The sequence below is a fragment of the Nannospalax galili genome, unplaced genomic scaffold (assembly GCF_000622305.1).
Source record: "Nannospalax galili isolate Female #2095 unplaced genomic scaffold, S.galili_v1.0 scaffold364, whole genome shotgun sequence".
Classification (NCBI taxonomy): Eukaryota; Metazoa; Chordata; class Mammalia; order Rodentia; family Spalacidae; genus Nannospalax; species Nannospalax galili.
The window spans coordinates 179,395-194,434 of record NW_008352752.1 but is presented as its reverse complement, the minus strand read 5'-3'; the positions used below and the strand labels follow the sequence as shown (position 1 = coordinate 194,434).

General features: G+C 44.7%; 1 protein-coding gene across 1 annotated transcript in view; it reads left to right on the top strand.

Moving 5' to 3' along the window:
• Kcnh8 (potassium voltage-gated channel subfamily H member 8) overlaps positions 1 to 6,960 on the top strand; it is a 418,565-nt gene extending 411,605 nt beyond the window's left edge. The window contains exon 16 of the mRNA XM_008849967.1: positions 5,410 to 6,960. Coding sequence (XP_008848189.1) covers positions 5,410 to 6,096 — 687 coding nt within the window. The 3' untranslated portion in view covers positions 6,097 to 6,960. The remainder of the gene's footprint in view (positions 1 to 5,409) is intronic.
• The last annotated feature ends 8,080 nt before the right edge of the window (positions 6,961 to 15,040 follow it).

Sequence of the window (15,040 nt, the reverse complement as noted above, 5' to 3'; positions counted from 1 at the left end):
GGGAGGAGGGGGGGGAGGAGGAGGAAGGGGAGGAGGAAAAAATATAATTCACAAGTGGAGAAGAATTGTGTTAGGGTTATCCACTCTCTGTCCCTCTGAGTAGAATCAGAAGGCCACATCACAATTAGCCCTCCAGGGATGCAAAGACTGTGCCAAGTTTCTGTTGACAAATAAATCTGAATTGCTTAAGTGAATTTGTTCTTGGCATTCATAATGTACCCATGATATCTGGGGATCAGTGAATGAGAAAAATTTCCCAGAGATTTAAAACTACCCACGGAAATCAAGTTTATAGGAGGCCATTTGGGAAAGGAACAAAGTAACCTTGACCAATATAGACCCATTTCTACAATTAGGAAGAGAACATAGTAAGAAAAACAGGAGATTCTTTTTTTAAATATTTTATTTATTATTTTTATTTTATGTGTATGAGTGTATTGCCTGCATGTATGTGAGTGCACCCGTGCCATGCAATGCCGTGGAGGTCAGAAGAGGGCTTCGAATTCTCCTGGAACTGGAGTTAAGGACGTTCATAGCTGCCATGTGGGTGCGGGGAATCGAACCCGGGTCCTCTGCAAGAGCAGTCAGTGCTCTTAACCACTGAGCCATCTCTCCATCCCCCAAAAGGAGATTCTTAACTGTGGGAATGACACCTGCTCTTAGAAACTCAGTCAAGGAGTCATATAAAAAGTTTATATCCAAAACCTCCACAGAAATGTAATCCCTATTTTTAATGTATGTGCTTACAGGACAGACAGTTACTGGGTTTTTAGTGTGATTTTTGTAGCAGGCAGCTTTCCATCCGCAGACTTGGGGTAAAATCATGAAATAAGGTGATAGTGGTAACAAGAAAACTAAATGAGAAAATTCAAAACTAGGAAATAAGGTCAAGAGAGAGGTGACATGAAAACCAAACAAAAAATTCAAAATGTCCATTTTTTACACTGAAGATACATTGAGTGCATGTTATGTTCTAGGTATTGTCCTGAGTCCTGGACATAGAGAGACAACAGCACCCACTGTGAAGGACCTCATAGCTTATTCAGGAACAAATGGCCTGGAAAGATGCAAAATGGTCAAGTCTAAAAGCACAGCATGTGAATCATTAAGAGGTCAGCAAAAGCAAAGCTCTGTGAATAGAAAATGCAGTCTGAGAAGAAGTAAAAACCACAGATGAGAGGGGCAAAGAGCTCCTAGCAAGTACGGGGACACCAGGGCAGCGGTGGGGTTCTCACTGAACACAGTCTAACAGTGATCAGGGAAATGCAAAACATGGGGCCTTTAATGAGATGGGGGGCTGGAGGGGGATGGCTCAGCTGTTAAGAGTACTCACTGCTCCTGCAGAGGACCCAGGTTCCATTCCTAGCGCCCATGCCGGGCAGCTCACGACCATCTATAACTCCAGTTCTAGAGAATATGATACTCTCTTCTGGCCTCGAAGGGCACTTCATGTACATGGTATACATACAAACAAGCAGGCACACACACACATAAAATTTGTTTTTAATTTTAAAGAAATGAGATAGGGCTTGGGACCATTGTATCTGCTAAAAGAAAGATTTTTTTCTAATATGAGGGACAGAAACTTTTAAAGATTTTAGTCTGCTTTTGGGGAAGAGAAAAATTTTGCTTCATTTGGTCAGAATGATTCTACTTGTTATACTGCTTTGCAGTGCTCTGGTTTTAAGTTCCATTCTGAAGACAGATATGCATAACCAAACAGACCAAGAGAGCAGCCCCAACCATCTTCATTGGCCATTTGGTTTACCATGTGGTGGCTTGAACTTTACCAACTTCAAAAAGTAAACTGTTTCTCATACTTAATCAAGACTAGTTAGTGTCTTTCCTGTTTTAGAATCTATTCTGTCAGCAAGCCCAGCAGGGACCAGTACACACCACTGCAATAAAACCTACTGTTTTCTGTGGCAGTATTTGGCCCTGTCACTGTCACCCGGGTCTCCACCTTCAGGAGATGCTCTCTCACTTTGTGACAGCCGGCTTTGTCCTTGTGAATGGAGAGATCCTTAACCTAATAGGGATTAATCCCCTCATGTAACTTTAATAAGGTGCAGGGGTGTGCCCCTAGGGACACAGTGACAGAAATCTTTCTTACCATTATTTTCTTTAGTTCCTTGCTCCCTTTAGCACTTGCTAGGATAGTAATTTACTTTCTGGAAAAGTTAATACATGTTTACATTCCTGGCGTCAGGCAAGTCCCTGGGTTCTCATTCAGAGTGTGCAGCCTCCAAGTTGTGGTGACTGAACAGAGCGAGTTAAAAGTCAGGAGCATGGCTCTGAAAAAGTGTTTTGTCCATGGAAAAAAAAGTATTCATTTAGAAAGTTAAAAGTGTATTTCATCAGAATTGTAACATTTACCCAGTAGCAAATCTGTTTTGACCATATATAATTTGCTTTGAGGAGAATTTACCATTTAATCAGCCTCGTATTGTTTTCTGAGATTACACTATTTGATTATCTGGCATTGAATTCATATTCCAAATAGCTTTTTTCCATGACACATTGGTTTATGTCACTGTGCTCCTTAGAGATTCTGAACACGTTAGCAAAACTCTCTTCTCTCTCCTAAGCAATGTCTCTCTGCCCTGTGGTGACACCCTGTATCAAAGAAGGCCAAAAGATAAGTCCTGAATCCTGGATCAAAGACGCCATTCATGAAACAAGGGATCTTAAAATCACTATTTTGAAGCCAAGCATGGTGGCGCATGCCTGTAGTCCCAGCACTTGGTGGCAGAGCAGGTAGATCTCTGTGAGTTTAAAGCTAGCCTGGTGTACATAGTGAGCTCCGGGCCAGCTGGGGCTATAGGGAAACCCTGTTATAAAAAGATGGAAAAAAAACAAAATTAAAAAAAAACACCATTTTGAGGCTGGAGAGATGCACAGTGATGAAGAGCACTTGCTGCTCTTGCAGAGGACCTGAGTTGAGTTCCCATTACTATACTAGGCAGCTCATAACCACTTGTAACTCCAGCTCCAGGAGATCTGAAGCCCTCTTCTGGCTTCTGCAGGCACCTGCATACACATGTACATACACACATGTGCGCATGCACACACACACGCACACCACATACACACGCGCACACACACATAATTATACATAAATCTTTATTTAAAAAAGAACACCATTTCGCCTCCAAGCACCATCATCCCCAGGCCACACATGGAGCCCTAGCTTAGTGCTTTGACTGATTTGGTGGAGAAAAACATATATGAATTTGTATTGTCTCATTATAAATTACCATACTTCCATTAAATACCATAATATGATATCTAAAACTCAAACTTGTTCTTCAAATGTTCTGTTTTTATTCAGTCCTCCATGAAAGGCCATTTGGGAGCATCCTTATTGAAAACTGAGTTAATCTGGTCCAGGTGGGTTTGATCTGGGAAGTGGGCCCAGAAGGCCCATAGAAAGTGTTGTTCACCCATCCCTTCAATCACCTCATTTGAAATGTTGATAGAAGAGCTCAGAGTCCTGGTGGAACCTTGGCCGTGTCTGGGAGGCAGGAGTCCTGTGACATAAAGTCACGAGTGATCCATGTGCTACAGAATCGGCAAAATTGACAACCTGACCCGAGATTCTCAGAACCTGCCGACTCCCTCACCCTCACGGTTTTAGATTCTCTAACGGTTTCAGATCTGCTGAAAATAAGCCACAACATGCACCCATTTGGGTCCCTCCAGTTCCAGGCCAGGAGAGGGACACTATGCGTTTTGGCCTGACAATGTCAGGCCAGGTGTTACTACCAGTTGGTAGTCTGAACTGTGGAATGGCTTCCCTCTGACTCTTTCTAAATGTCTAACATTGAGCAGTGCCACCTCCTGTGGTCCTGCCAGGGAGAATTAGCTTCAGGTAGCACTTACAGGAAATGGACTGGATTTACGGATTAGTGATGTATAGAAGTAAAGGTGACCAGCAGAACTAATGGGGGGAGAGGGATGCCCAACATACCTGTACAAAAACAATAATGTTTAAAACTGTGCATGTAAAAGGGAAAGAAAGTCTGCCCAAAACAGACTTCTTAGTTTTAGTATCATTAATGAGAAACTGCCCTGTTTGGGTCCTGATGGAGTTTAGCCAGGGCTCCAGCTGCTTCTACTGGGGGTTTGTGGGTCATGAGAGTGAAATCAAATCACAAAGGAGGCCATCCATCCTGAGATACAAGGTGTTAGAACAGGGAAGGCAAAATATTGCAACGTTGTGTCAGTGCTAGGAATCCAACAAGATTAGGGACTATATGTGGGAGCCCTGCTTGGTGAGATGCAAGTCCCCCAATGCTGGGGAAAAACACTTTAGAAAAGGGAAGCACAAGTTACATTCAATCTTCAATTGGATTTCCAGGATTTCAGAAAAGAAAATTAACGTAAGGTTGTGGGGCTGGGGAGATGGCTCAGTGTTTAAGAGCATACACTGCTCTGGCAGAGGACCTGAGTTCTGTTCCTAACACCCACATCAGGCGGCTCACAATGGCCGGTAACTGCAGCTTCAGAGGATGTAACACCCTCTTCTGGATTCCATAGGTTCCTGCACTCACATACACATACTCAAACCCAGACATACATACATAAATAATTAAAAATAATAAAAATTAATCTGAAAACTAAAGCTAATGTTGTTAGAAAAATAACTTTGCCCGTGAATTTTATTATTGGTTTTAAATGAATACTTTTCTGTGGTCTTTGTGTGTTTAGGGAATGGGTGTCATTTGAGAATCTGATAAAGGCTGAGTGAGTCCCCCATAGAAATGACTGAATCAGGGACCAGGTAGTCTAGGTTATAATCCCAGGGGACACGCAGTTGTCTACCGTGCTCGCCTCTGGTTATGTGCTTCCCAGGGCCATTTCTCCTGACCTCATTTTGTAGTTTGCATTGTTCCCAAGAACTCCCTCCCTAGCAAAGCCAGTGAGAGTTCCCACCACCCTCACCTTCCTGGAGGTCCTTGTGGCTCTGGATCTTCAGTCACATGACCTCAACTAGAAAACAGCAAGCAAAAAGCAGCTGTCCAATCGCCAGAGAGAACAGGTGCTCCCTGTGCCCAGTGCTCAGCACACAGTATCTGCCCCTCCAAGCACCAGCTGACTTCTGAGCGCCTGTCTGCATCCCATTACCACCGGGAAGTGAAATTCACCATTGGTGCCCCAGAGGCCATAGAGCCAGTTCTTTCCAGTGACTCCCAGAGACTGATTGGCCCCCAGAGCACAGGCATTTCTCTAGCTCGTCCTCAGTGGGTGTGGCTTTAGATCAGGACATGGGTTCATCTAGATGTCCAGCCCACTCAAGCTGAGCTTTGGAGTTGGAGCTACCCTCTTGTTAAGAACTCTTACTTTCCCAGAATCTGGCTACGCTGTGCACCTCTGACTCTTGCTATCCACTCTGCTTCCTCCACACAGGTGACAACATTGACCCAGGAGGTCTCCCAGCTAGGTAAAGACATGAGGAACATCATGCAACTTCTAGAAACCATCGTGTCGCCTCAGCAACCATCCCGGTTTTGCTTCCTGCATCCCAGCCCCATGTGCCCCTCCCGGGAGAGCGTGCAGACCAGGGTGAGCTTGAGCGCACACCAGCCCTGCCTACACTTGCAGGCAGCCGGAGCACAGCTCTGTCGTGGTAATGTCACCTCCAACATCTGGGGTGTGGGTCCCTCCTCCGTGGGGAGCAGCCCCCAAAGGACTGAAGCTCCTCAGCCCAGCCCCACAGACAGTGAGCTGTACCGCTCTCCGGACCTTGACTACCCGTCCGGTTGCCGGGTCATCCAGGAAGGTCCCTTGCCGTTCCTAAGGTGCATCTCCCCACACTCCGATACCACGCTGACGCCTTTGCAGTCTATCTCGGCGACCCTGTCGTCCTCCGTCTGCTCTTCTTCAGAAACGTCTTTGCCCCTGGTTCTCCCAAGCAGATCGGAAGAGGACAGCTTCACCCACAGACCCGTGAGCTCCTTCAGTCTGGAAAACTTACCGGGCTCTTGGGACAGGGAGGCGATGGTGTCAGTGTCTACCGAGCCCTTGGAGAGCTTTCCGGTGGAGGTTGTCACAAGCACAGCTGACGTAGAAGACAGCAAAGCCATACAGGTATGACGTCAGCACACAGGACAGGCTGCCAGCGCCAAGCCCGCTGCTGCACGACGGCTCTGCCGTGCCTTCTTCGGCCTCTATTGGGCACGGAGGCTCGGAAATTCTGCAGAGGGGAGGACGGGGAGTCGGGGAACGGCAGAGCCACCCCGTACCGTAGCACACGATTTCTAGATCTTAGAAGCATCATGCAACCCCTTTTCTGTACAGGTATTAACTTACCGGTCTGTGTGACAGATTTGGGTAAATGTCTGAAGACCCTGAGGGTCTGCGCAGCTCGAAATCCCAGACGAGGAGTGTGAGGATTAGTTTTGTCGTAGGCGGCTTTTGTGAAGTGCAGCAAAGGCTTTTCCTGAGTGCCTGTTTGTCGTTACTAAACAGTATCCACACCACTGTTGGCCTCGGGAGTGCTCGGCTCCCGCTGATCTATTTTCCTTTTCGGGAAGGCAGAGGGACAATTATCACTGCGTGTCATCTCCTAGACAATCAGTCAAATAGAGCTGGTGGCCAGTGGTTAGCTATTCGCACGTTATTTGCCATGTAAATGAAATGTCTTTATTTATCGAAAAAAGAAGTTATTTTTATATCCTTGGTATGAAATATGTATTTAAACTATTTAAAATATTTATAAAGAAATGAATGTTTTCCTTTCATTTTGGTAAAAAAGAAAGCTTGCTGTTTTAACAAGAAATGCACTCCTGTTATGTATAGTAGATCAAAAATTATTTATTATTAAGAGGATGTAGTTTCAAAAGGAATCCCCTTTTATCTGCATGCAAAAAGAAATGTACCCTCACACTTCTGGATTACAAAAGAAACATGAAGTCATATTTTATTAATGAAATAAAACATGGACTCAGTGTGAACTCCGAGAGCTCTGGCCGGTGGCAGAGAGGATTTCACCCGCCTCTGCTGACTCAGGTAATACTGTGACTCGCAGCAGCCCATGTATAGAAGGAATAGCCCTCCTTCCAGTATCTGATATTGTGGTTTAGGAACCTACATTGATATGTGTAATATGGAACCACAATCTATACTGAGCTTTGGGCTCAAAGTGAGGAAGAAAAGCATGACCGTGTCCTTCCCCAGTTCCCTATTTTTAAGAGGCGTGACCAAGCAAGAAGCATTTCTAAATGAAGCCAAAACGAGACTGTGACTGTCAGGCATGATGCCTGCTACCTTAGGTCAGCACTAGACCTTCATCTTTAAAGCTCCTGGTAAAGCGATAAGCCACAAAGCAGCCATCACTCTTGTGTGGCAGGGGAAAGAAGGTGTCCCAGAGGTTACACAGCTAAGAGGCTCACAGCTAGAACCCAGAATATTCCCAGCATCTCAACCCACTAATGTGCAAATTCAGACGCTGGTTTGACAATGCTTTAAACACCTTCACTGAAGCTGCACATTATGTTTAAGAACTCCAGGTCTTTGTCTTCTCCAGTATTCTTAGATCAAGTTCGTATCAGAGCCCTCCGATCTGTCCACCACAAAGAATAAACAATCTGAGAACTGCGTTACTAAAACCATCAAAACCAACTGAGATTCCTGGTGTTGTGAGTCCATCTCCCTAAACCTGTCTGAGCAACAGGACAAAAAGAACTCTAGAAAAATCGAACATAGTTACACATTCATGAGGCTAGTCAGTGAGAGCCTCACACAGTCTGTTCTCACCACCTCCAACTAAGCAGTTCAGCCTCTCGTTACATTAGGGGACAACTGGGACAAAGCCAACAGTCCACATTCCACCCCCTCGTCTCTGTCCCCTTTTCCTCATCCTACCTGGGCAATCATTTAAAGTTCTGCTCACAAACAGATAATTGGTATTAACTCACAGAGGACCACATGGCATTCGAATACAGACTGGGATTCTATCCTCTGGTGCCACCTGTGTATCAACAGGTGTTTAGGACTTACATGTTACGCTATCTCACATAACCATCAAACAATACTAATCGTTGTTATTATACCTATTTTTAAAATAAATAATTGGGAAAGATTTTTAATAAAAATTCCTGTCACATTGTTTTAAATGGTAGATCCAGTACTTAAGTGACTCCTGAGGTCCCCTTCCTTACTGACCAAGTCCGTCTTTCTTACCTTTTAACACTTAACACATAATTAACTTTCTTCTAGATTAATGAATAAAATAGTTGCTTCTGTTTATTAGCTATGTGAACAAATGAAGTGACTCAGTGTAGTTCTAGTGGTTTGGAGAAGCCAGCGAAATGCTGGGAAACAATCACGTTTTTCTGTTCAGCACCTCCTCTCCTCTTAGTTGTCCTTAACGGGCTGAAAAAGCAGTGACTTGGCCCGAGTGGAAATCCAAGAGCAGTGGGAACCTGGGAAGGGGCAGGGTCCCCACTGAGTCCTTACAGGGGGGTGGGTGCCCACCCCCTTGAGCCAACCCCACCTGGATGTTGACAGCTGGATTCTTCCATGACTGGGGCAGCTCAGAATGAGGCTCTTTCTTTGATTCTGGTGAGGCCTGTTGAGATGTTCTCCTGGGAAGTGAGAACTCGGACTTGTCCTAGATGTGAGGTTTTCTAAGAACAGTGGCCAGGCACCCAGCAGAGCCTCATTTCATCACCATGCGGTTTGGGTCCTGCCACCCACCCTCTGCTCAGGAGCAGAGCAGAAATCTGTAGGGACCATGGCTTTCTCAGCCAAATGCACAATCCTAAAAATAACACTGGGAAAAAATTTAAATTTAGAAATATAAAGAGGCTGGAGAGATGGCTCAGTGCTTAAGAACACTCACTGCTCTTATAAAGGACCAGAGTTCAGGTCCCAACACCTCCCTCAGGCAGCTCATAACCATCTGTAACTCCAGCTCCGGAGGGGATCTGATGCCCTCTTCTGGCCTCTGTAGGCACCGCACACACACACACACACACACACACACACAAATTAAAATTAAATAAGATAATAATAAGGAAACTAAATATTCTACATGCAGTTCTATCTAAAAGAACCAGGCGGACAGATTACAAGGCTTTAGTTATGCAGTGTAAGAGGAATTTTCTGACAATTAAAGCCATTTATAAATATAACTTATTATTTATCTACAGTAGACAGAGCATCCTCTAAGACTATGTGATGATTTGACAGGAACAGTGTTATCCAGAAGCCTCTAGAATATTGGGTGTGAGTGAATCAGGATGCCTCAGAGTTGTCTGGGGCACACTTAAAATACAGAGTAACTGGCTTCAAGCCAGTCCCTTTGGGTGAGTTCTGAGGAACTTATAATTTAGACTTCCCTTGGTGACATACCTATAGTGAGAACTGACAAATACTGGTCTAGAATCTACTGAAGTTTACATTTTAATAAGGGGATCAGCATCCCAATTCCATTAAAGACATCCCTGAGTCTAATTGCATAACACAGAAGCTTGGTTAACCCCTGATGAAGTCTTTCTCCACTTTAGTTCAAATGATTTATTTCTAAAAGGATCTTAGGAAGACAAACATTCAGAACTCTGACCTGAAGATACAGGCAGGCTCCCCTGGGACTCTGATAGGGTTGTTCCTTACTCTGTAGCCTCCAGTAGTTATTTGATACTTCAAAGCCTAATTTTTCATCTAAACATTGAGGATTACACCATATCTAACTTTCAGAGCCTCTGTGAGATTTAATGAAGTAATTTATGTGGAACCACACTGCCTCACATATAAGGAATGCTAAGCCAATGTCAGTCCATCTCCACTGGCCTGCACCCCCAGGTCCTTTCCTCCTTCCCCCTCATCCTGTCCTTTACTCCCTCCCTCCACACTCCTCTGCTTCTCCTTGCCCCTGCTGCCTCCTCCCAGCTTCTCCCTGACTCCCCTTTTCTCCATTCTCCTCTCCCCTTGCATCTTGTCTCCTGTGCTTCCCCTTCCTCCTTCTCTACCTCCCTCCTGCCTGCTCCTGCCTTCTGCACCATCTCAGTCCAACTTCTTAAAGTGAGACAGATGACCTCTTGTCTCCATTGATCAGAACCAACTTTCCTACCAACCCTTAGCAACAACTCACAGTGTTGGTAATCCAGTCAATACTCACCTTAACTTTTTTTTTAAATATGTATGAGTGTTTGCCTACATGTATGTATATGCAATACACCCATGTAGTTCTTACAGAGGCCAAAAGAGGGCATCAGATCCCCTGGGACTAGAAACAGAAGGTTTTTAGCTGTCATGTGAGTACTGGGAATTGAACCCAGCTCCTCTGCAAGAACAGCTAGTGCTCTTAATGACTGAGCCATCTCTCCAGTCCCAATATGCACCTTTAAAAGTGCAAGTTGTATAGATCTATGCCTTTTGGATAAGATCAAGTATAAAAATGAAACTGTAGTGGAGGGATCAGGGAAGAAAAAAATGTATGGTCTTTGCGCCCAGCCTCCTTAGCTGCAACCTATGTGGCTCTCAGTTTGTTTGTGTGAATCTTAATAATGAAGTATCTTTTTTAAACATTTCATTTATTTTATGTGTATGACTGTATTGCCTATGTTTATGTAAATGCACCTGTGTCATGCAATGCCCATGGAGGTCAGAAGAAGATGTCAGATCCCCAGGAACAGGAGTTATGGATGGTTGTTAGCCACCATGTGGGTGATGGGATTTGAACCTGGGTCCTCTGCAAGAGCAGTCAGTGCTCTTAACTGCTGACCCACCTCTCCAGCCCCCAATAATTATTTTTTAAAAATCTTTTTACAATTACATGGGATTTACTTACTCATACGATTGTACCCCATAAACACATAACTTTTTTTTCTTCCATTTCCCTATTTTCAAATTTCTTTTTGGGAAATTTTCTGTTCCTTCTGAAATCAAGCACATGGAAAAGTCCCATCCACAACCCCAGGCCACCGAAAACCTGCACAGGATTAGTCAAAGCCTTAGAACTTTCTCTGAGGCAAGTGATCTTGACCCCTCGGAGCTGAAGAATCAACCACCACTTCACAGGGAACCTTCAAAGCTTCCTCTGGCTCCCAGCGAGCCAGGAGGTCTCCCAGGAGGAGTGAGCGAAATGTCATTCCCCACGGCTAGTGTCCTGAAAGAACCTGTCCTTTGTGTGGCACCTTTCAACAGAGCCCTGAATAAAGAGCTCATGAGAGCTAAGATGATAGCCCAGCAAGAGAGAGCCCCCCACACCACACCTGTTCTTCCTGGAGATTAAATAAGCTGTGTAATGTAGAAATAAGGAAAGGCAGGTGAGCAAAATGTGTCATAAGGGTAAAACAATGTCTTCTTGGGCTTTTATTCTCTGGCTCGTATTCTTCTCTATGGAGGAAGGAGCCTGGGATGGGAGGGAATTGGATGCTGAGGCTCACTAAGCCTCTGGAAGTTTTGCTTTTCAGTCATCTTGATAAAATAAAAGCACATACGTGACACATCTGAGCGCAACAAAGAATAAACTGGGAGAAGATGAAACCTAAACAGTGTCCTTGCCTTTCATTTACTTGTTTTTATTAATTAAAAGGGACTTTGAGTTACAGAATTTCCTATGGGGTAAAGAGTACCCTGCATCATTGACACTTTTGTTTTGGGAAGTAATGTATTTATTACTTAATCAAGGTTAAGACCCCTGAACTCCAGCTGTACCTTTAGTCACTGTGGTTTGTGTCCCAAGAGAGAGCTATTTCTGAACCGAGTGTCTCTTGAGGACGGGGTTGTGGGCATCAGTCAGTGCTGATGAAGAGATACAATCAACTACCCTGCTCAGAGAACTGCCTGTGCCACCACAGCCACGGGGCCAAGGCTTAAGGTTTTTCCAGGAGTCCTAGCACCTTGCTAGGACTGGCAGTGAGACTCAGGAGTCCCTAAATTGAGATACATTTTCCTGAAAGTTGCCATGGTGACCTGTTGCCCAAACTGCATTATAAGATCTCCCATAAGCAGGCAGCTTATGAATTCAAATCAAATAGCTATCTCCTGCTTCTGATATCCAAAATGATACTTGAATCTAGACCTGACTTCCTTAGAATATGTCTGGCCAACTAATCAAGCTCAAAGCTACAGAAAAGGGATGGCGTAGGGGACAGTGTTTCTGACTCTTGGTCTCAAAGTGTGATCTGTGGAGCAACCTCAGTGGCTTCATCTGAGAACTTGATGGAAACGTAAAATCTCAGACATGTCCCAGAACTCCTGAATCAGGATCTGCATTTTAACAAGATCCCTAGAAAATCTGAGTGCATGACACAGTTTAGGGACACTGGCAGTGATGCCGGCTCATGCTCTGGCTACAGGGCAACCACCTGTATAGTCCTTGGAAAAATGGGCTCCTGAATCGCATAGGTTCAGGTTTGGTACAGGTAGGACTCAAGGGTTAGTAATATTGATAAACTCCCCATATGACCCCAGCGTACATCCAAGGTTGAGAAGAGGTTGCTTTGGAGCAGTGGGTCTCAAAATGTAGTCCCTTATGCAGCAGTAGCAGCCCCAGGCGCATGTTAGACATGCAGATTCAGAGTCCACCCTGGACTCACAGAGAAGCTCTGGGGAAAGTCATCTGGCTGATTCTGGTGCCAGCTGTGACCTAAGAATGGCTGTTCTATTTGAGATAAAAGTAACGGTGTGGCCTGAGGGAAGTCTTAAGCAGGGAAAGTGTGTTTATGCTTGGACAGACCATAACATGCTCACTGGCTTCTTCCCGGAAACTCGTCACTTTCCACTTCAACTCTTCCTCTGCTTTAAAACCATACAGAATGATGGACGTAATGTCTTCCCATTAGAATAGGCTCTGATACAACCATCTTGCCTGTCTCTACACGGTAGCCCAGGGACAGGCTTATGAAAATGTCCCAGGATAGCTTCTGAGGCTGAATTTTCTAGAATGGTTATTGAACATGGCACAGGATCACAACTGTAGGTCTTGTGACTCATCTCCCCAAGCCTGCAGACAGCAAGACCCATGGTTCTACTCACTTGGTTCAGATAACTGTTGTTCTCAGATGCCCGGGTTTTGTGCTTCAACTCGGAACCAATGCTTGTGTGAACCATAAAACAATGCCATGATATTCTGACCACACCCACGGACATAGCAGGTATTCTAGGATCTGACTGGAGATGTGCTTAGTCCCCCCTGACAATAAAGAGTCACCTAAGAAGGATTTTTCTGTTACCAGAAATGGTTTCCTGTTTTGATGCTGTGTAGATCTCTCCCTGCTGTAATAATCTTTTACAGAGAGTCACATTTTTGCTTTCGGTTTCTGAGCCAAGGTCTCACTCTACAGCCCAGGTTGGCCTGGAACTCATGGAAACACTCGTTCTTCAACTTCCCTAGTGCTGGCATGACAAGCTTGAGCCACCAAACTTGATGAGACTAGCTTTAAACAAGTTAATTTTGGTTTTATATATAGAACATATATAGGGCTCATATAGTTAGATTATTACTCGATCTGTATCTCTGAAATTCATAGTAAAATTATCTTTATAGAGCTAGTTCTCGAGGGCACATAAAGAATGAGACTTGGGTAGAGATGAGGTGAGTGCTTACCTCTACCGCTTAACTGTTTACCTCCTCAAACTTTTCCTTCTTTCACCTCCGCGGCGCACATGCCATTTGTATTACCTTAGAAGCCTGTTTGGAAGATTTTGAGGAAATGATTTATTTGAGAGATGACTTCAGAGATGACTCCCTGGTTGGGGAGTAGGAAGAAAAGTAGAAGAAAGAAGCCATTGGATGATTTACCACTGTAGAAGAACACTCCACTCCACGGAGGCCCAGTCACCGTGCTGAGCTTTGAGAACAGTCATAGACTGTGAGCTTCCCCATGCACCAAGGCAAAGACCAGATTATTCCTCCTCTAACTTCCACTGTCAGGGCTGAGGGCTGCTTATGAGGGTGAGAACTCCATGGTGTGCCTGACCTGTCTTGTACATACTAAGTCAAAGCCTGAACAAAGAATCCTGGGTGTTTGTGGGGAATGCCCTGGGCATGGTGTGGAATGGCATGCCCACCATGGGTACAGGCAGACCATCAGTAGCACCTGCTACTTGATGTATGTTTCAGGTTCTGTGAAAAGGCAGAAGCCATGCAATAGTTTGAAAAGGGAATATGTAATGTAAAGCATCATCAATTATTAATAGGAGATTAGATCCAAAGAACAGATGAAAGAGAATGTTAAAGGATACACTGTGGTGGGAGGAGGGTACCGATGAAGCAACACATTTGGAAAAAGGGTCCCCAAGGCCAGGATCCACACTTTGTTGGTGAAGGTATAGAGGTTGCCCACTGAGAGGTTTGCTGGGTTGCCTAGATCAGAATGGTAGTCACTGGACTGAGTCTGGAGGGTAGGGAAAGTGCTCATGGGAGGCAGGTGAGCTCCAGCCGATGCAGAAACCAGCAAGCTGAAGGTAAGCACGCCCAGCACAGGACTGGGCACCACTGCCACCATGGGATACTCAGGAAGGGAGCCCTTCTCCTGCAGTGTCTCTCCAGTGCCCTCTACTGGAAAAGCAGAAACATTACAAGTTCTAGTCCAATATCCAGCAAGGCACCCCATTACATAAAACCGTTTTGTGAGCAGAAACTAGAGGGCATGTATAACAATTAGCTTTTAAACTGTAAATTCTCCTTGACATTAGCTTTGAACTAAGGTTATTACTCAAAACCTCATCAAATTCATGGCTTACAAAAAGATCCTGTTTCCTACCAATATCATGAATCTATTAGTGTTTTGGAAACTATCTTTAGCAAAGAGTCTTCCTAACAGGGTTTATCTTATGTTCTGTGGGCAAATGCCATGCACGTACCTCTCTCTCTCCGTGCACAGTTTTATTGACAAAGGCAGCTTTGATGAAGACCAAGTGTTTCTTCTGCAATTCATGCTAAACGTAATCTGTTTATTTGAATCCATGGAGGAGACGGGCTCTCTACTTTATCTCTGTGTATTGTACAAGAAGTTTAGGCCAGGTGTGCTGGATAGCTTTTAGTGTCAACCTGACACACCTGGGTTGAGGGAGCCTCAACTGGGGA